The 20559-nt window shown below is 43.8% G+C and overlaps 1 protein-coding gene across 1 annotated transcript; it reads left to right on the top strand.

Moving 5' to 3' along the window:
- The first annotated feature begins 910 nt into the window (after positions 1–910).
- On the top strand, positions 911–18702 carry zmat2 (zinc finger, matrin-type 2). Its single transcript, XM_080201242.1, has 6 exons — positions 911–996; positions 5218–5311; positions 6205–6328; positions 8824–8897; positions 14816–14961; positions 17541–18702. The coding sequence occupies exons 1-6, from the start codon at positions 979–981 to the stop codon at positions 17682–17684; spliced, it is 600 nt and encodes a 199-aa protein (XP_080057368.1). The 5' UTR covers positions 911–978; the 3' UTR covers positions 17685–18702.
- Positions 18703–20559: the final 1857 nt, after the last annotated feature.

Genomic DNA, 20559 nt, shown 5'->3' with positions numbered 1-20559 from the left:
GAGATTTGGGTGTTCTTTTACAGAAAACACAAGGTTAACATGCAGGTATGCTAGCCTTTAATGCAAGGGAGTACAAGAGTAAGGAAGTCTTGCTGCATTGTACCAGAGGGTCAAGTCCTGCCCCCAAAACCATCCCTCTGATCATATCCACCCTCAGCTCACACAATGCAAGCCACAAAAATAGACTGAAGTACACAAATCACTGCTTCAGTGCTTATTTATGAAACAAGCCTGTAATTGATGAATTCAAGTTCAATGCCGCGATGTAAAAAAAAACACAAAATGACAAATCACTGGTTAATCAAATCACTTTGTGTCTGCCTGGGTTTCCTCTGTAAAAAGTCTGACAACACCAGGTTTTAGTCCAACCGATTTATTTGATAATACTCACAAGCTTTCAAGGGGACTGCCTCTTCGTCAGGTGAATGGAGAGTTCTGGCCTCAGACAGAGCATATAAAGCACAGACAGTTTAGAGGTTACTGATTAGAATGCGAATCCTTACACCTAACCTGCTGGCACACATCATGGGTTTCCTCCCACAGTCCGAAGATGTGCAGCTTAGGTGGATTAGCCATGCTAAATGTGTGGGGTTACAGGGATAGGGTGCTGGAGAGGACCTGGGTAAGGTACCCTGTCAGAGACTCAGTGCAGATTCGATGGGCTGAATGGCCCCCTTCTTCAATGATTCTAAAGCAAAATACTGCAGATGCTGGAAATCTGAATAAATGTTGGAAATATTCAACAGCGCGGGCAGCATCTGTGGAGAAAAACAACCATTCACCTTCCAGGTTGTTTAGACACAGGAGATGATGGTTCTTCCAGTCCTCTGGGAGGCGCAGTGGTTTCCGAAGGGGGGGTTTCCAGTTGCTGGGATCCTCTTGTCCTCTCGAGGTTGTCGTTGGTGCAGGGTTCTCCCCGCTTTACGGCGGTCAGGCCGGCTCCGTGCGACAGTTTTGCGGCCGAGCGGCGGAGTCAGGATGGCGTCGGGGAGCGGGGTGAGTCCGCGGGCCGCCGCTTGCTGCGAGTGACCGGCGGCCGGGAGTGTGCGGGGAGACCGCGGGCTCCGGGCCGACCGCCGGGAGAATCGGGCCTGCCGAATAAGAGAGGCCCCGGCCTCAGGCAACAACTACCCCGGAGTCAGTAAACATCAAACCGGGGGGGTGGGGGAGGATCAGTTACCGCGGGGCGGGGGGGGGGTACACAGAGTCCCTACGGTGCAGAAGGAGGTCATTCCGCCAATGGAGTCTGCACCAACAACTATCCCACCCAGGCCCTATCCCCGTAACCCCACATATTTACCATGGACAAGCCGCCTAACCTGCTCATCTTCAGACTGTGGGAGGAAACCCACACAGACACGGGGAGAATGTGCAAACTCTGCACAGACAGTGACCCAAGCTGGGAATAGAACCCGGGTTCATAGAACTGAGAGGCAGCAGCTCCAACTGCTGTGCCACCGTGTCACCCAAACTTATAGAGTAGGGGCTGCATCGATGCGATGGAGAGTGGGAGCCGCGTTGTCGCGATGAAGAATAGAGACCACATTGACACGATTTGTTGGGGGGCGGGGGCGGGGGCGGGGGGGGGGGGCGGCGCATTGAAACGATGGAAAGTAGGGGCCCCATTGACACGATGGTTGGGGGAGGCTGCATTGACACGATGGAAAGTAGGGACTGCACTGATGTGATGGAGAGTAGGGGTCACATTGATGTGATAGAGAGGGGGCGCCGCAGTGACGCGATGGAGAGCAGGGGCCGCACTGACGCGGTGGAGAGCGGGGGCCGCATTGACACAATGGAGAGTGGGGGCCGCATTGACACAGTGGAGAGTGGGGGCCGCATTGACACAGTGGAGAGTGGGGGCCGCATTGACACAGTGGAGAGTGGGGGCCGCATTGACACAGTGGAGAGTGGGGGCCGCATTGACACAGTGGAGAGTGGGGGCCGCATTGACACAGTGGAGAGTGGGGGCCGCATTGACACAGTGGAGAGTGGGGGCCGCATTGACACAGTGGAGAGTGGGGGCCGCATTGACACAGTGGAGAGTGGGGGCCGCATTGACACAGTGGAGAGTGGGGGCCGCATTGACACAGTGGAGAGTGGGGGCCGCATTGACACAGTGGAGAGTGGGGGCCGCATTGACACAGTGGAGAGTGGGGGCCGCATTGACACAGTGGAGAGTGGGGGCCGCATTGACACAGTGGAGAGTGGGGGCCGCATTGACACAGTGGAGAGTGGGGGCCGCATTGACACAGTGGAGAGTGGGGGCCGCATTGACACAGTGGAGAGTGGGGGCCGCATTGACACAGTGGAGAGTGGGGGCCGCATTGACACAGTGGAGAGTGGGGGCCGCATTGACACAGTGGAGAGTGGGGGCCGCATTGACACAGTGGAGAGTGGGGGCCGCATTGACACAGTGGAGAGTGGGGGCCGCATTGACACAGTGGAGAGTGGGGGCCGCATTGACACAGTGGAGAGTGGGGGCCGCATTGACACAGTGGAGAGTGGGGGCCGCATTGTCACAATGGAGAGTAGGGGTTGCACTGACATTATAGAGAGGGGGGGCCACACTGACGTGATGGGGAGTAGGGATCGCACTGACATTATAGAGGGGGGGGGGCCGCACTGATGCAATGGAGAGTGGGGGGGCCGCATTGACACCATGGAGAGTACGGGCTGCAGTGATGCGATGGAGCGTAGGGGCCGCATTAACGCGATGGAGAGTGGTTGAAACATGTAGTATGGATGCATTTTGGGGGAAGTTAACAATTACATGACGGAGAAAGGAACTGAATGTTAATTTGATGTAGTGGGAGGTGGATTGTTGGGGCATAGACTCTGATATAAACTTCAAATTGATCTAATATCTATGTTTCCTAATTTTAGCTGTTTAGCTCTGATTTTTTGACAATGCACCCTAGGTTTAGTCTCCTTGTGTTGAAGCACTTGTTTCTGTGCTGTAAATACTTTAATACCATGTTCTTTATAAGCAAAGAACTGAATATTTTCCCCTTTTAAATTGTTTGCAGGATTGAAACGAATCTCATGCTCACTTATTGATTGCATGCTGCCATGTCATCTGGATGATACACAGCACAAATTACTTGTTGTGTAGGCAGATATGGCAACTGAAACATACATAGCGCAATTTCCCAAGATACAAACCCTCAAGGAAATAAAAGGCCAAATTTGCTCAAAGTAATATGTTAATAAATAATATTTGCAAGAAAAGGTTTACATTGGTTAGATGTGGGCATATCCAAAAGCAAGCCCTGATGCTGTATCAAAAATGAGAAATTTGAACGTAAGAACAAGTGAAGGCCATTTAGCTCCTTTAGGAAGAGCAGCTTCTTCCCTGCTGCAGTCAGACTTTTGAATGGACCTACCTTGCATTAAGTTCATCTTTCTCTACATCTTAGCTATGATTATAACACTACATTCCGCATTCTGTCCTTCTCTATGAATGGTATGCTTTGTCTGTATAATGCTCAAGAAACAATACTTTTCACTGTATCCTAATACATGTGACAATAATAAATCAAATCAAATCCTCAAATATATTCCCTCAGTTCAATGAGATCATGGCTATTTTTTGCACTTTAACACCATATTATCTGCCTTTGTTCCATATTCATTGTCTTTAATATTAGATCTATCGATCTCTGTCTTCAAACTGACCTAATAGCTAGTGTTTCCTAGTTTCAGCTTTTTGATTCTGATTTTTTGACTCCACCCTAGTTTTAGAGTCCCTAGCAGCAGAAATAATTTTTCTGGATCCGCCCAACTTTAATGAACGAGAAGAAATAGCTTAAAAATTTTGACCAAATCACTCCTTAACCATCTAAATTCCAGGAAATGCAGGCCCTAGTTTATCTAATTTCTCCTCACAGTTTAACGTTTGCAGTTGGGTTTGGTATATATTGTGCTATTTGCATTAAGTGGAAGAAAATGATCATTTACTGGGCCATTATATTGAGATTTTAGTTCTTCATGATCAAATATTTTAAAGCTGAGGCCTTGGATCTGTCTCAGGATGGAAACAGCTCAGCTCGTTGCTGGTTTTATGCCCTTATGTCCTGTAAATTGGAAGGTATAGAATGAACATGTAAATCATTAATGTAGTTTGCCTTGGAGATTTTGGTTGAATACGCTGGATAAATTATCAGGGAAGCTCGGATATTGTATGAGGCGTATTTTAAAATTCAAGCCTGCAGCTTTGCTGCTGAATTTTGGAATTATCAAGTTAAAAGCAGCCCCCTTAATTGGTTCCCCTTCCTACCACCTTAACCGTACACACCTTGCACTGCTTGATATCTAATTGTCCAGGTGTATAATCCAGAGGGGCAAAAAGGAACACTTATTTGCTGCAGTTGTGGTGGTGTACCTGGAAACAGAATATAAAAACTCTGTATCGAAGGAGAAAACATAACTTTCCAGATTTTCTAATTATTCTTAAGCATCCCCAACTCACTCGGTGTAATGAAGAAATCTATTATTTCCAGCTTTCTTCTGATCTGGATGATTTCCCCCTCTGACCCTGTGTCAAATGTAGCCTCTTTGTCAGAATATTGTGGGTTCAAACTCCTCTCTCTGTCTGGGGAAGTGTTGCAGTGTCGGAGGTGTGATTACAGATAAGACCTTAAACCTCCTGGGCAATGTAAAATATAGTAAGAAGTCTGACAACACCAGGTTTTAAGTCCAACTGATTTATTCGATAGTAAACTCGCAAGCTTTCGGGGTTTGCCCCTTCGTCAGGTGAATGGAGAGTTCTGGCCTCAGACAGAGCATATAACAGCTCAGACAGTTTATAGACAGATAATGTAAAATATTCCATGGCGTTATGTCAAAGAAAATTAGGAAGTTCTTCTCAATGTCTTGGGGCTAATTTTTATCCATTGTCCAACATCACTAAGGCAGATTAGCTGGTTGTTATCACCTTGCTTTCTGTGAGATCTTAAGTGTGAAGTGGCTCAAGTTGCCTACATTATAATAGGGATTTTACTTCAAAAGTACTTAATTCATTGTAAAGTGCTTTTAGACAGTTTGTTGTTGTGAAAGATGCTATTTAAATCCAAGTCTTTCTTTCTCTGCTGCTTAAATTTGTACATGCAGTTGTGGGGCCACAAATAGTTTCTGGGCAGGGTGGGCGCTGTTCACTGCTGATCAGTTCTTTTTCCCCCAGTTTCTATTTTTAACTCTCATCTCCTTGCTGTGTAGACAAAAAACATGGACTTCCGCAAGAAGTGGGACAAGGATGAGTATGAGAAATTGGCGCAGAAGCGGTTGCAAGAAGAGAGAGAGAAGCGAGATGGTAAGTTGGTGTTTGGAATGGTTTTTTGCCCTTGAAACAAAGCTACCTGGATTTTTCAGTTGATGCCGTTTTAAGGTTGATGTTAGTTTAGAATGTGTTAATACCCATTGGAAAATCTCACTGGGCAATGAGGGAAGCAGTTCTGTTACCTAATGTGCACTCCTAATGCTGATGTGTCAGAAGTGCACAGGACATTTGACAATATATCTCCCATGTGGTTACTTTGAGTCCATTTGAAATGGGTACAGGGATAATTGGTAGAAAGATTAGAGGGGAGTTGAGGCTTTATTTTTCATTGAGAATTTATGGAGGTACCCACTTCAAATGGATTTCAACTAACCACATGGGGAATATATTGTAAAACATCGAGTGTGGTTTTACACATTAGGGTTGCATTTTAAGTGGCAGAGTTGCATCCCACTTTGCCTAGTGAGATCTTATGAAGACAGGTTAGGATTTTACTCATTGGAATTTAGAAGAATGAGAGGTGATCTCATTGAAACATATCAGATTCTTAAAGGGCTTGACAGGGTAAATGCTGAGTTGATGTATCCTCTCATGGGAGAGTCTAGGACCAGAAGGTATCAGTTTAAGACTGAGATAAGGACAAACTTCTTCTTATGGGTTGAGAGTCTTTGGAACTCCTTGCCACAAAGAGCTTTGAGGGCGAGTCCTTATGTATGTTTAAGGCTTAGGTAGATTTGTGATGTGGGCTCAGCTTGCATTACTTCAGATTGGTTTGGGCACCTTAGGAAGGATGTCAAAACCTTGGAGAGGTGCAGATGTTTCAGTTTCTGTGTCTGTAAATGATTGGTCTGATTAATTTTATACAGGAGGTATTTTGGAGTAACGTGTAGCCAGTTCCACATCCTCATGTTTTCTCTCTGTTTCAGCAAAGCCCCCAGTACCAATCAAACGTGAGCTCCTTCGTCACAGAGATTATAAAGTGGATTTGGAATCCAAATTGGGGAAAACCATCGTCATCACAAAGACAACACCCCAGTCTGAAATGGGAGGGTAAGTGTTGTGTTTCACACTCCATTTCTTTTTTCTTTCCTCCTCTGTAGATATTGCGATCAGAATTTTCCTGTCCCACCTATCATGGGAATCGTAGTGGGTGGAGAGCGGACCATGCAAAATTCCATTGACCTCAGGCAGGATTTTCCGGTTTTAGGCAAGCGCAGCAGGAAAATCCTGCCCTGTGTCTCGGAGAGGTGGGGTGAAGGAGGAGGATTGGTAATGGAGACACTGTTCCATCAGAACCAATCTGCCCACCCTTTTTTGTTACCTCAACCCAATGATCGCTGCTCTTTACAGTTTGTAGAGTTCCTTGTCTTTTTGGGGATATAATTTGCAGATTGTGAATTGGGACAAATTAGTCCTGTATTGCATATAGGCTAAGAGTTAGCAGCAGCTGAATGGATTTCACTCTGTCCTTTGAGTTAGAAGGTTGTGGGTTTATATCCCCAGTGCAGAGGCTTTCTAATATTTTATTCTGATAAAACCTCCATCAGTTTAGTTCAATGCATCTTTTGCCCATTTGTTGCATTGAAGAATAGACTGAATATGAGACTTGTGCAGTGGAGAGGTAATTCCATTATTTCAGAAAGGTGAGAGAGAGAGTGACCAGGGATTACAGACCCGTTGTCTGACATCAGTTGTGAGGAAGTTATTGGAAGCTACAATTAAGGACAACATGTCTAAGCCCTTAGAGAAATTTAAGCGCCAACTTGGGTTCGTAACAGATAGGGTCAGGCCTGTTGAATGAACTTCATTGATTTGTTTGAGGAACTAACTAAAGTAGTAGATAGGGGAATTAGATAATTAGCATCCAGAAACCATTCAGTAAGGTTCCATGTAAGAAACTGTTAGACAAAGAACAAAGCAAACTGCAGCACAGGAACAGGCCCTTCGGCCCTCCAAATCTGCACTGACCATGCTGCCTGTCTGAACTAAAATCCTCTACCCTTCTGGGGACCATATCCCATCCTAGTCATGTATTTGTCAAGACGCCCTTTAAAAGTTGCTATTGTATCTGCTTCCACTACCTCCCCCACTCATGGAATAGCAGGCAAGTTATCTCCCTGGTTAGGTGATAGAAGACAGAGTAGAGATAATGGCTACGTACTCAAGGGACAAGTTATGTACACGAAGATTTCTGCTGGATCTTCAAATATTCACAGAGAGCCATAATATCTAAGTTTGTCGATGGCAGAATAAGTAGTGCAGGCAGGAACACAACGGGGCATTGATAAAGCAAATGGGTAAAAGAACATAAGAACATAAGAACATAAGAAATAGGAGCAGGAGTAGGCCATCTGGCCCTTCGAGCCTGCCCCGCCATTCAATAAGATCATGGCTGATGGCTTTCAACACGGCTAAGTGTGAGGTCATCTATTTTAGATCAGAAAGGAGAAATCTGAATAAGTGCTAAGTATTGGAAAGCTAGAAATAGTGGTCTAATGAGATTTCGGGGTTTGTGTACAGATCACTAAGATTTGTAGTTGGGTACCAAATATAAATATTCTAATGAATAATTATAATGTCTTTATAAACTAGAGGGTTAGAATATAAAGGGCAGGATGTTTTGTTACAGCTACACAAAGCCCTGGTCAGTTCACGTTTGGCATACTGTATACTCTACCAGTTCTGGATATTGTACCTTAAGATATATTTGCTTTAGAAATAGTGCAGTGCTGATTCATCAGAATGTTAGTTGTGTGGCAGAGATTGAATTATGAGGAGAAATTACATAACCTAGGATAGTTTTGTCTGGAATATTGAAGTTTAAGAGCGAGTTGAGCTTATTTATTTGGGCATTAAAACTAAATGATAGGATAGTTAGGAATTTTTTCTGTTGATAGATGAGTCTACAAGGGCAGGTATAACAAAACCAGACAGCAGCTAGGAAACACTTCCTCAGTGTCACAACCCTCTGGGATACCTGCCCTTCTATATTTCTTGTCTGTTGTGCATCTCTGGTTTGAATTGCACCACCACTGGTGGCCTTTCTAAATTCTGGAATTCCCTCCCTACATCCATTTCCTCTCTCTCTTACTTTCCTCTTTAAAAGGTACTCTTTAAAATCTACCTCTTTGACCAAGCTTCCTATCATCTGACCTCATGTCTCTGTGGTTCAGTGTCGTATTAGTTTTATACCCTCTGATGTTAAGTGCTATATAAAGTAGGTAAGTTGCCATTCATACAACAGAAGAAGTGTGGAGCTTGCTCCAAGAAGAAAAAAATAGTAGCTGCTAGTGTAGTTAATCATTTTAAATGAGATCAGAAGATTTTTGCTAGCCGAATGCTTAAGAGGGGTGTGGTGCCAAAGCAAGTGCATGGAGTTAAGATGCAAATGTGATGATTTCATCGAGTAACGGAATGAGACTTAATGGCGTCTTTTTGTTTCTGTGGAATACAAAACAATATAACTGTGAGTTGCTTGGCAAAGGTATTTTTTTCCTCCCACTGTCTCCTGTCTTAAGCTTATTTTGTGTATGGTTTCTTGACAGATATTACTGCAATGTTTGTGACTGTGTAGTGAAGGATTCCATTAATTTCCTGGATCACATCAATGGCAAAAAACGTAAGTAAGCATTATGGAAATGGGAGTCAGATGATAGCAATGGAGCTGTAGATATCTGCGTTCTTTAACAAACACAATTAGACCTAACCTGGTCACTGCAGAATGTTATTTATTATGGAGGGCCATCATTGGGTCTGCTTGATATATTGGTGATGGTGACAATACACTATAGGGAAAAAAGTATCTCAATTTTGTGCAATGCTCTTAATTCAACAAAATGGTCAGTGACCAGAGGACACCGATTTAAAGTCAGTGGCAGAGGAACTCGAGGCGAAATGAGGAGATATTTTTCATGTGACGAATTGTTGCACTTTCTAAACGAGCTGAGGAAAGAGATTCACTGCTAATTTTCAAAAGAGAATTGAAAGGGAAAAACAATATTTTGCAGGGCTGCAGGGTAAAGGCAGGGGAGTGTGATTAATTGGATAGTTCTTTCTCAGAGCCAGTATAGGCAGGATGAACCAAATAGTTGCCTCCTGTGCTGTATGATCTGTGGTTCTATGAGCCAAGTTGCTACCATCTCTACCGCCAGAAGTGTCAGAGCTGGAATGTCCAGTAATTCATCTCAGTATCATAAAGCTCAGAATAAATCACCAGGTACAGCCAACATGTAGGACAGTGCTGTTTAGCAGCATTCTGGTGAGAACACCACCTCGTGAGTTTTCAAAGCCCATCTGAACTTTGAACTGTGCCTGTTCAAGAATACAATTTCAGATTGCGAGGAGAATTTTGGATGTGCTGAAATAAAATGATATTTTATTCTTACAGTTAGAGAACTTTTTGTATTGGAGGTCACAACAATGGGAGAGATGGCTACTGTGTGCCAGTAATGGAAGAAATAAGAACATAAGAACTAGGAGCAGGAGTAGGCCATCTGGCCCCTCGAGCCTGCTCCGCCATTCAATAAGATCATGGCTGATCTTTTCGTGGATTTGGCTTCACTTATCCACCCGCTCACCATAACCCTTAATTCCTTTACTGTTCAAAAATTTATCTTAGCCTTTAAAAACATTCAATAACGTAGCCTCATCTGCTTCACTTAGCAGATTCACAACCCTTTGTGTGAACAAGTTCCTTCTTAACTAAGTTCTAAATCTGCTCCCCCTTATTTTGAGGTTATGCCCCCTTGTTCTAGTTTCACCCACCAGTGGAAACAACCTCCCTGCTTCTATCTTCATAATTTTATATGTTTCTATAAGATCTCCCCTCATTCTTCTAAATTCCAATGAATATAATCTAAAGTCAAAGCTTATTTATTTGTCACGAATGAGGCTTATATTAACACTGCAACGAAGTTACTGTGAAATTCCCCTAGTCGCCACACTACGGTGCCTGTTTGGGTCAATGCACCTAACCACATGTCTTTTGGACTGTGGAAAGAAACCAGAGCACTCAGAGGAAACTCACGCAGAAACGGGGAGAACGTGCAAACTCCACACAGATAGTAACCCAAGGCGGGAATCGAACACAGGTCCCTGGTGCTGTGAGGCAGCGGTGCTAACCATTGTGCCGCTCCAGTCTACTCAGACTCTCTTCATAAGCCAACCTCCTCAACTTTGGAATTAACCTAGTGAATCGCCTCTGCACCCCTTCCAATATCATAATATTCTTTCCCAAGTAAGGAGACCAAAACTGTACACAGTACTCTAGGTGTAGCCTCACCAACACCTTATACAGCTGCAACGTAACTTCTCTGTTTTTAAACTCCATCCCTCTAGCAATGAAGGACAAAATTCCGTTTCCCTTCTTAATTACCTGTTGCACCTGCAAACCAACTTTTTGTGATTAATGCGCAAGGATACCCAGGTCCCTCTGCACAGCAGCATGCTGCAGTTTTTTTACTGTTTAAATGGTATCAAAATGATAGGAAAAGCAGGGAATGGCTGAGTGATGGGAGAAACAGGGCAAGGGAGATGTCACCCAGATTGGACAGACAGGATGGAAATCTTAATAATGGGAGAGGCAGGAAAGTGTCACCGTTTGCCTACCCATGTGACCTTATTGACTACAGTAGTGATCGAAAGAAACTTAGTAGGGTAGATGACGAACTGTTCAAGATGCAGTTGAAGGTAATGAGAATGGATAGTGTTGCAGTAGTTGTCGTCCAGTGACTTCTCGCTTGATATCTTGCAGTTGAACTAAAAACAGACTGCAGTAAATGTGCTTGTGAGACACGTACTTTTACATGAATTGATTTGTTTTTTTTTTAATCTGATTAGATAGAAATGCATTGGTGCAGTTGTAATAAATTTCAATTCATTGATATGTCTTTTCAAGGAATAAACAAGATGAACCAATGTCTTCCGCTGTCTGTGGTGCAAGTGCAGGATGCCCTATGCATGGGAGAGGTCAGGATGGGACAAGGGCAATGGGAGAGATCAGGGTGGGATTCGGGTGATGGGAGAGGTCCAGATGGGACCAGGGCGATGGGCGAGACAGAGACAGGAATTGCTTTGACTTAGCAAAGAACGAGGGGTGCTGATCGCTGAATTTCTCAGAGAATCATGTAGCAGAGGCAGCAGCAGAGGACGGGGTGTGTGTAGAAGAGAAGCTGCTTAGAATAACAGGAGTTCTGAGTGAAGAGATTGAAACCACTGGTGAGCGCTGGTTCTAGCAGTGAAAAGGAGGGAATGTAGCTGGGCTGAATGCTGCTGAGAAAGTTTCTGTGACTTTCACCTGGGAGGATCCCAGCTCATTGAGGATAGATTTGATTTAGTTTTGAAGCAACTTTTTTTCATCCTGCTGTTTCTACCCTCTCCTCCCCTGTAGTGGGGTTTTGTATCCCCCATTTCTGGAGCAAGGAGCCATTCTTCATGTGAGAATTTAAACAGTATTTGATTTTTGGTTATGGGGAGATATAGGATTGATATCACAAACAACTCTGATGTTGACTTCACTTTGGTCAGCTATGAGTATTGTCCAGCCAGGAGAATGAATCTGAGCTACAGGTGGGCATATTTTAGATTAAAATGTGAAAATCCCCTAGCTGCCACACTCCGGTGCCTATTTGGGTACAGTGAGGGAGAATTTAGCGTGGCTGATGCACCTAACGAGCATGTCTTTCAGACTGTGAGAGGAAAGCAGAGGAAACCCATGCAGACATGGGGACAACGTGCAGGCTCTGCACAGTCACCCAAGCCAGGAGTCAGGCCAAGGTCCCTGAAGCTGAGAGGCAGCAGCAGTGCTAACCACTGCCACAATGCTGCCACTAGTATCATATTGCACTGACATTGAGGCCAATTCTAGCTTGTTGCCATCCGCTAACTTTAAAGGCACCAATGAATATAGTTGGACCTACTGACCTGTATGGATTTAGTGTTACACCTGTCAGGACCTTTGAGCATTGGTCCACCAAAGGAGTCTGGGAAGCGTATTAACTCCAGATGATAGTTCTGTTATTAGATGATAGTTCTGCATATTAACTCCAGATGATAATTCTGTTATTAGATGATAGTTCTGCATATTAACTCCAGATGATAATTCTGTTATTAGATGATAGTTCTGCATATTAACTCCAGATGATAGTTCTGTTATTAGATGATAGTTCTGCATATTAACTCCAGATGATAGAGTTCTGTGATCTGCTGGACTTAGAGAACCTGGTGGTCCCAGGTTATTTTACCATAAGATAAATATGGAACACTCGTGCTTCAGATGATCTGGCACTTGCTTTGATGTGTATTGTTTTTCTGACTTCTACGTTGAAAAATGAAAAGGCGTCTAATGGTTTGGCACAGTCCCAGGAGATAGAATGCTCATATCCACTGTTAAGCTGGAGTGTTTTGTCATGCTGACAATGTAGGCTATTAAAGACAGCTTATTTACTTCATAGAATTGGCTGCTTGTTCACAGTGGAAATTGGATCCAGTTCAGTGCTGATCAGAAGCGCAATTAAAACTCTACAGTGTTCGAAAAGCACATTCCAAGAGAGCCAAGATACAATCCGGAGCCTGAACATCACATTCTAGTCAGGCACAGGGAGTTTACTGGCAATTACAGTGGGATGAATGGAGATTCTGGTCCAAAAACCTGTGTACGTGTGATGGTTGTTTTAGATTAGAGTCTGGGACACTTTAAGCTGAGCATTAGTTTGGTGTGGTCCAATTCATGGAAGGAATATGGATTCTCATGTAAATTAGGCTACATTCCCATTTTAATTGACAAACTATGGCTGTTTTTGTTGAAGGTTTTTACAAAGGTTTCTATCTCTTTTCCCTCAGTGCCCTGTTATCCGACTACAGATTCAGTGGATGGTCATTTCGTCAGAATGTCTTTCCTATTAGGCATTTGTTCTAATGGCATCACCAGCAATTTAATTAAAGTGATGAATATGAGTTTAGAATAATCCTGGAAGGGCAGTGGAAAATATTGAAATCTCTGGAGCAGGTTTTATATAGATTTACATTTTGTTTCATTTAAACCAGAGAGTAGGTCAGTCAGTGCCTTTTAAACTCATTGCAGCTGAGCCTACATTGTACAAATGCCACCAGAAGCTAGCAATTTTGTGCTGTCTGTTTTAGAGAATGATGCTGCATTTCAGGAGGTGTGCTGAGTCTTTGAAAGAGCTATCCAGTTTAGAGCCACTGTCCTGCTCACTGTCCCACAGTCCAGCAAATGTGTCCTATTCCCGGTATTTACCCAGTTCCTTTCTTAAAATTTGCTGTTAAATCTGCTTCCAACAGCCTTTCAGGCAGCGCGTTCCCGGTCGTAACAATTTCTGGGTAAACGCATGATTCTTGTGCCACTTGCACAGGAGGGAGTCCTAATACAACAGTTATCTCACCTGGTTATGAATTGAGAGGGCTTAATATCTGCATCATAGTGATCTCTTTCTCCTGTAAAGTGGCCAAAATGGTCAGATAGTGAAACTGGTGACGAGGAAATTCTTTGCCTTTTGTCATGACATGTTGTAAATGCAGAGAGCAGAAATGAGTCACGAGAGGGTGGTGAGTGTCAGGCTGCCAGAGGCAGTAATAGACGCGGGTACAGTTTTGTCTTTTAAAAAGTATTTAGACAGTTACATGGGTAAAATTAGTATGGAGGGATATGGGCCAAATGTGGGCAGTTGGGACTAGCTTAGTGGTTAAAAAAAGGGGCGAATGGACAAGTTGGGCCAAAGGGTCTGTTTCCATGCAGTAAACCTCTATGACTGAATTATTCAGCCCCTTGAATCAGTTCCATCATTCTGTTAGATCATGGCTGATCTGTTTCTTTATTCCATTTAACTGCCTGTGTTCTGTAACTCTTGACACCTGGCCTAACAACAATCTTTCAATCTCATCTTGACATTTTAGTTGACCCGAAGCCTCGAAAGGTTTTGGAGGTGAGCGTTCCAGATTTCCACTGCCCTTTGAATGAGGAATTGCTTCTTATCATTCTAAATGGCCGAGCTCTAAACTGACAATTGTACCTTCCTGTTTTTATACTTGCTGTAATGTGGAGATGCTGGCTGGGGTAAACACTGTAAGAAGTCTCGTAACACCAGGTTAAAGTCCAACAGGTTTATTTGGTAGCACAAGCCACGAGCTTTCAGAGCACTGCACCTTGAAGGGATTGTGAGACTTCTTACTGTTTATACTTGCTCACTAGGGGAGATGTTTTCTCTCAGTCTCTTTGTACCCTATTGAATCACTTTATACTTTAAACATCTCAGTTAGACCAGTCCTCAACCATCTGAAGTCCAGGGAACACAAGCTAATTTTATCTAACCTGTCCTCATTATTTACCAATTGAAGTTGGTATCGTTCTGGTGTGTTGGCCTTGTGCTACCAGTAATGAATGCAGTGCTGATTGTGAGTAGGTTACAAATATATTCTTGTTTGTCCATTCACAAGTATTAAAATCACATTTAGGTATATCTGCAGGCCAGTGCGTTCTGCTACCCGATCCAGTTTGACGATGCTGTTTTTCCTTGACAGACCAACGGAATCTGGGTATGTCAATGAAGGTGGAGCGCTCGACACTGGACCAAGTAAAGAAACGGTTTGAGATCAATAAAAAGAAAATTGAGGAAAAGCAAAAGGAGTACGATTTTGAGGAGCGCATGAAAGAACTCCGGGAGGAGGTAAGACCCGTTAGGAGTGGGATGAGAGGATCATGATTACGTTTATCTTGGGTGGGTAGTTGTGTGGCAGTTTTGCATCATGTTGCCATATAAATCAGAAACCCATTATGTGGTCATCAGCTCGTTGCTCCTAGGGGGTGCTTGTCCTGTGCAAATTGACTGCCGTGTTTCCTGCCTTTCACAGTGATTCCACCTCAGAACAAGTACCTACTGTAAAATGCTTTGGGTTGTCCTGAGGTTGTGAAAAGTTATATGCAGATACAAGTTTTTTTATTCCCCACTCTTGATTACTCAAATTGAATCTTAGCTGTTCTTTGCTGAGAGGCTTATTGTGATGCTCAGTTGTTTTACTGAAGCTTCCTCAATACTCCAGCTAAACGTTCAGTGCTGAGTTAAAGTATAGACACGAGCAAGACATCGGCTTTGATCCCAGCGCTGTGCTGAGCTGGCTAATCATGCTCGGTGAGGAAAATGTCACAGACTTGGCTTTTGCTTGCAATTTTTTTTTTTGAATTGCCCCACCTTGAGTCCGTCATGATAATGTACCAGCAGTGAATCAAAGCCTTGTAAAAAGGACAACAGCTTTAACACAAAAAATACACTGCTGTTACATTCAATATTAAAGAAAATTTGGGTTACTGTTTTGACAAAGCTTGAAGTGTTGGTCTGTCTTTTCTCTTCCAGGCGTTGACAGAACTGTTGTATATTTCCAGTGGTTTCTCTTTGACATTTTGCAGCCTTTCCTTTTTAAATCCTTTTTCTTCCAAACTTCAACTTTTCTTTCACTTTTTAAAGTACAAGCTAGAGCCAATAAATATAAGATAATCTCTAATAAACCTCATAGAAAATTCAAGACAAATGTCCCAATGCCCTGATATAAATTGTATGATGATTCTCCATTTTGCAAGATGTGCTTTAACGTTTGAAGAGAAAATATTTTTCTGATGCTAGTTTGGATGTATTTTGTTTTTGACTGCAAATGTTGCTTCAACTCTGCACACACACAAAGCCCTAATGCCCAGCCAGAATTCACATCGGCCCAGCCAGAATTCACATCGGCCCTTGTGTTATCAGTCTTGGCGATGGAGGACGAGAGATAATATTTAACAAGTGTGTATGCATGTCCTGGAGAGTTAGAGGGCAGAACAGAGATTCTGGTACATTGTATTGAAGCCCCGGAGGTGTTTTTAATGATCTTATTGACTTGAAGTTGGTTAAATTGCCTCCATTTGGCAGCAAGATCCAGTGACGCAAAATCTCACGTTGAACAGTCCCGGCTTCTTTTTGTGCCTGACAACTGCGGAGGCAAAAGGAAACGGAATGTGTTTCTCTTCACCTGTGCAATTAGGAGTGCTGGAATCATGACGAGTTGTGAAATTGGCTTTGATTAAAGTGGCTTATTTTGTGGGCTGAGAAAATAATCAAAAGCAGTTAGATTATCATTAAAAACTGACTTGAGTCATTGAGACGTTGGATTTGTGCTTCTGGCAGAACTCTGGATGGAATTGCAAATTTAATTTGCAACCCCCCCCCCCCCCCCCCCCCCCACCGCCTCCCCAAGCAAAACTCAGGTAAAAAATTCCACCATTCCAAGTAATGAAACTGGAATTTGACAACTGAACATGAATCAGTAATCATAGAATTTCTACAGTGCAGAAGGAGACCATTTGGCCCATTGATTCTGCACAGACAACAATCCCACCCAGGCCTCTGCCTCTAACCCCACATATTTACTCCACAAATTTTCCTAATCTAAGCATCCCAGGACATTAAAGGTCAATTTAGCACAGCCAATGAACCTAAGCTGCACATCTTTGGACGGTGGGAGGAAACCAGAGCGCCTGGAGGAAACTTACGCAGACACACAAAGCATGTGCAAACTCTGCACAGTGACCCAAGCTGGGAATGGAATCCAGGTCCCTGGAGCTGTGAGGCAGCAGTGCTAATCACTGTGCCACCCAATCTTAATGTAATTCCTGATCCATCAAGTACAATCCATTAACCAGCAGCCCTACCCTGGTTTGTTGAGTCATCAGTTAAGGTTCTCCACTCTTCTCAGTTTGTCTAATTTCTCATTCCAGGTTTTATGATGAGAATTTAAAAATTCTTTCCCTGTTTTCAGATCACATGGCCTGACGTCAAGTCATAGAGTTTTACAACATAAAAAGACCCCCTTCGGCCCACTGTCTGTGCTGGCCATCAAGCACCTAACTATTCCAGTCCCATTTTCCAGCACTTGGCCCATAGCTTTGTATGCTGTGGTCTCACCCTATCTCCTCATCCAGCCTTTAGCCCTCTCCAGGTTTGTGCGCTACCCTAGTTCTCGCTTGTGTACTCCTAATTTCATAGCTGCTCTGTTGGTGGCCATACCTGGAGCTCTGAAATGTTTCCCTATACCAGTGCCTTGCCACCTTTTCGATACCTCCTGTATGATGCTCCTCAAAACTTCCTTTTTGACCAAGTCCACCTACCCTGCTATATTCTTATGTTGCTCAGCACCAAAGGTTTGTCTGATGTGGTCCTGTGGGACATCTTGCAATTTTACGGGTGGTATATAAATGCGGGTTGTGTTGTTGTAGGAAGAGAAAGCGAAGGCATACCGAAAAGAGAAGCTGAAGGAAAAGAAGCGGAAAGCGGAGGAGGAGCTGACATTTGAGGAGGATGACGAAATGGCGGCAGTGATGGGATTTTCAGGCTTTGGTTCATCAAAGAAGAGCAGCTGACTGACCCCACCAGACTGACACAAGACATCCTTTTATTGACTCTTCTCTTTTCCCTTGCTGCCCCTTTTTATTTCTCTACCCATCCCTGCGCCCCAGTTTAGTGGGATTGTGCACTGCGTGAATGAAGATGTGTTTATTAATAAAGGATTATTCTGTTAAAAGTTACAAGCACCCCATTTCTCCAGGACCTTTTCACTGAGAAGTTTCAGATGCATTCAGAAAGTTGCCTAGCTTTTGGTTCCAGCTGTTCCATGCTTTGAGAATGGCGAGGAGGAAGCCATTTAACCCCCTCAGCTTGCTCCACCTTTTAAAGAGATCATGGCTGATATGTAACAAAAACAGAAGATGCTGGAAAACCTCAGCAGGTCTGACAGCATTTGTGAAGTGGGAACAGAGCTAATGTTTCAAGTCTGACTACTTTAGCTCTGCTCTCTCTCCACAGATGCTGTCAGACCTGCTAAGATTTTCCAGCATTTTATGTTTTTGTTTCAGATTCCAGCACCCGCAGTAATTTTTATCTTATGGCTGATGTGTGTCTTGATTTTCTTTTGTTAAAAGTGCTGCCCCTGCCAGTTGTGTGAACGGGTAATCTGCAGGCAAAGAATGACTCTTATTCAGTCTCTGATCTGTGCTGGTTTGGATGATCACAGCCAGGGCAATGTTTTGGGTACTCCACTTGGCTAAAGGAGGAGGTAATCAGGCAAGATTCCCACTTGGTGTTAATTTTGCAATGATCCTCTCAGTATATAAGTCTGTGCTGTCACATGAGAAATGGCCACTTGGTGAAGATCTTCTCTGGCATCGAAACCAGAAACTCAATAACTGTTATTGATTTGGTTTTATTAAATTTTCTCCATTTCTGATTCAGGTGAACAGTATTAAGTCTTTAGCCTCTTAAGCTCGACCAGCTGATGATCTGACGCAATTCAGGCATTCATTTCAGTTGCTCTTTGTTTATAAGGCAGAGATTCAAAAGTCGTGCTGCAAGAATGAAGTTATAAAGTCCTTTTCAAAGCTTCTCAGATTCATTGCTGTCTATTATTTTCTATTACATTTGCAATCTTTGTAAAGTTTGGACACAGATGTTCATGTTGCATTGCACAACTAATTGCTAAACTTGACAAGCTCTTCCTTGTTGCTTAACGGGTCAATGTATGTCCGTGTATATGCAGTACTGACTCGTCCAATATATAGCGGATTTCAATATTTGTCTATTAAGTTGGCCAATCTCAATTGGAGTCAGTTGACCTCCAGAATTCTGGGTCGCATGCCGATTGAAAAGATCAAAATGGATTCCTAATCCTCAGCGGCACAGTGGTTCAGCACTGCTGCCTTACAGAGCCAAGGACCTGGGTTCAATTCTCCCCGTGTCTGCGTGAGTTTCCTCCCACTATTCTAAGATATGCGGGTTAGGTTGATTGACCATACTGAATTGACCCTAGTGTCAGGGGGATTGGCAGGGTAAATATGAGGGGTTAGGGGAATAGGGCCTGGGTGGGACTGTGGTCAGTACAGACTCAATGGGCCGTATGGCCTCCTGTACTGTAAGGATTCTATGATTCTCATCAATCTTGGTCTGAAATTAGTCTATCACTAATGAGATTATTAGAACGGAATAGTCTCATTAGAGATAGCATGGTTTTGTAAAAGGGAGGTCATGCCTCACAAATTTGGTGGAGTTTTTTGAGGAGGTGACAAGAACGGTTGACGAGGGTATAGCCGTGGATGTCATCTATATGGATTTTAGTAAAGCGTTTGACAAAGTCCCTCATGGCAGGTTGGTGCAAAAGGTTAAATCTCATGGGATAAAAGGAGAGGTGGCTAGATGGGTAGAGAACTGGCTTGGCCATAGGAGACAGAGGGTAGTAGTGGAAGGGTCTTTTTCTGGCTGGAGGTTTGTGACTAGTGGTGTCCTGCAGGGCTCTGTACTGGGACATCTGCTATTTGTGATATATATGAAAATGATTGGGAAGAAGGTGTAACTGGTGTGATCAGTAAGTTTGCAGATGACACGAAGATGGCTGGACTTGCAGATAGCGATGATCATTGTCAGAGAATACAGCAGGATATAGATAGGCTGGAAGACTGGGCGGTGAAATGGCAGATGGAATTTAATCCAGATAAATGCGAAGTGATGCAATTTGGTAGGACTAATGTAGGGGGGAGCTATACAATAAATGGCAGAACCATCAAAAGTATAGATGCACAGAGGGACCTGGGTGTGCAAGTCCACAGGTCCTTGAAGGTGGCAGCACGGGTGGAGAAGGTGATGAAAAAGGCATATAGCGTGCTTGCCTTTATAGGATGGGGTATACAGTATGAAAATTGGCATCTGATGTTACAGCTGTTTAGAACATTGGTTAGGCCACAGTTGGAGTACTGTGTCCAGTTCTGGTCGCTGCACTACCAGAAGGACATGGAGGCTTTGGAGACAGCGCAGAGAAGGTTTACCAGGATGTTGCCTGGTATGGTGGGTCTTAGCTATGAGGAGAGATTGGGTAAACTGGAAAGACAGAGAATGAGGGGAGACCTAATAGAGGTGTATAAAATTATGAGGGGTATGGATAGGGTGAACAGTGGGAAGCTTTTTCCCAGGTCGGAGGTGACAAACACGAGGGGTCACAGGTTCAAGGTGAGGGGGATGAGGTTTAACTCAGATATCAGAGGGACGTATTTTAAACAGAGGGTGGTGGGGGCCTGGAATGCACTGCCAAGCAGGGTGGTGGAGGCGGACACGCTGGGATCGTTTTAGACTTATCTAGATAGTCACATGAGCAGACTGGGAACGGAGGGATACAGAAAAATGGTCTAGTTGGACCAATGAGCATCGCAGGTTTGGAGGGCCGAAGGGGCTGTTTCCTGTGCTGTATTGTTC

The sequence above is a fragment of the Carcharhinus amblyrhynchos genome, chromosome 13 (assembly GCF_965287045.1).
Source record: "Carcharhinus amblyrhynchos chromosome 13, sCarAmb.v2.hapA, whole genome shotgun sequence".
Lineage (NCBI taxonomy): Eukaryota > Metazoa > Chordata > Chondrichthyes > Carcharhiniformes > Carcharhinidae > Carcharhinus > Carcharhinus amblyrhynchos.
Note: the sequence above shows the minus strand (reverse complement) of the source record. Positions and strands in the feature narration are given on the sequence as shown.

Bases quoted from the DNA above. Each gene is read 5' to 3' on its own strand.
- zmat2 (XM_080201242.1), top strand. The intron at 6,329-8,823 runs GTAAGTGTTGTG...GTTTCTTGACAG, and splicing joins CCCCAGTCTGAAATGGGAGG to ATATTACTGCAATGTTTGTG. The intron at 8,898-14,815 runs GTAAGTAAGCAT...TTTCCTTGACAG, and splicing joins TCACATCAATGGCAAAAAAC to ACCAACGGAATCTGGGTATG.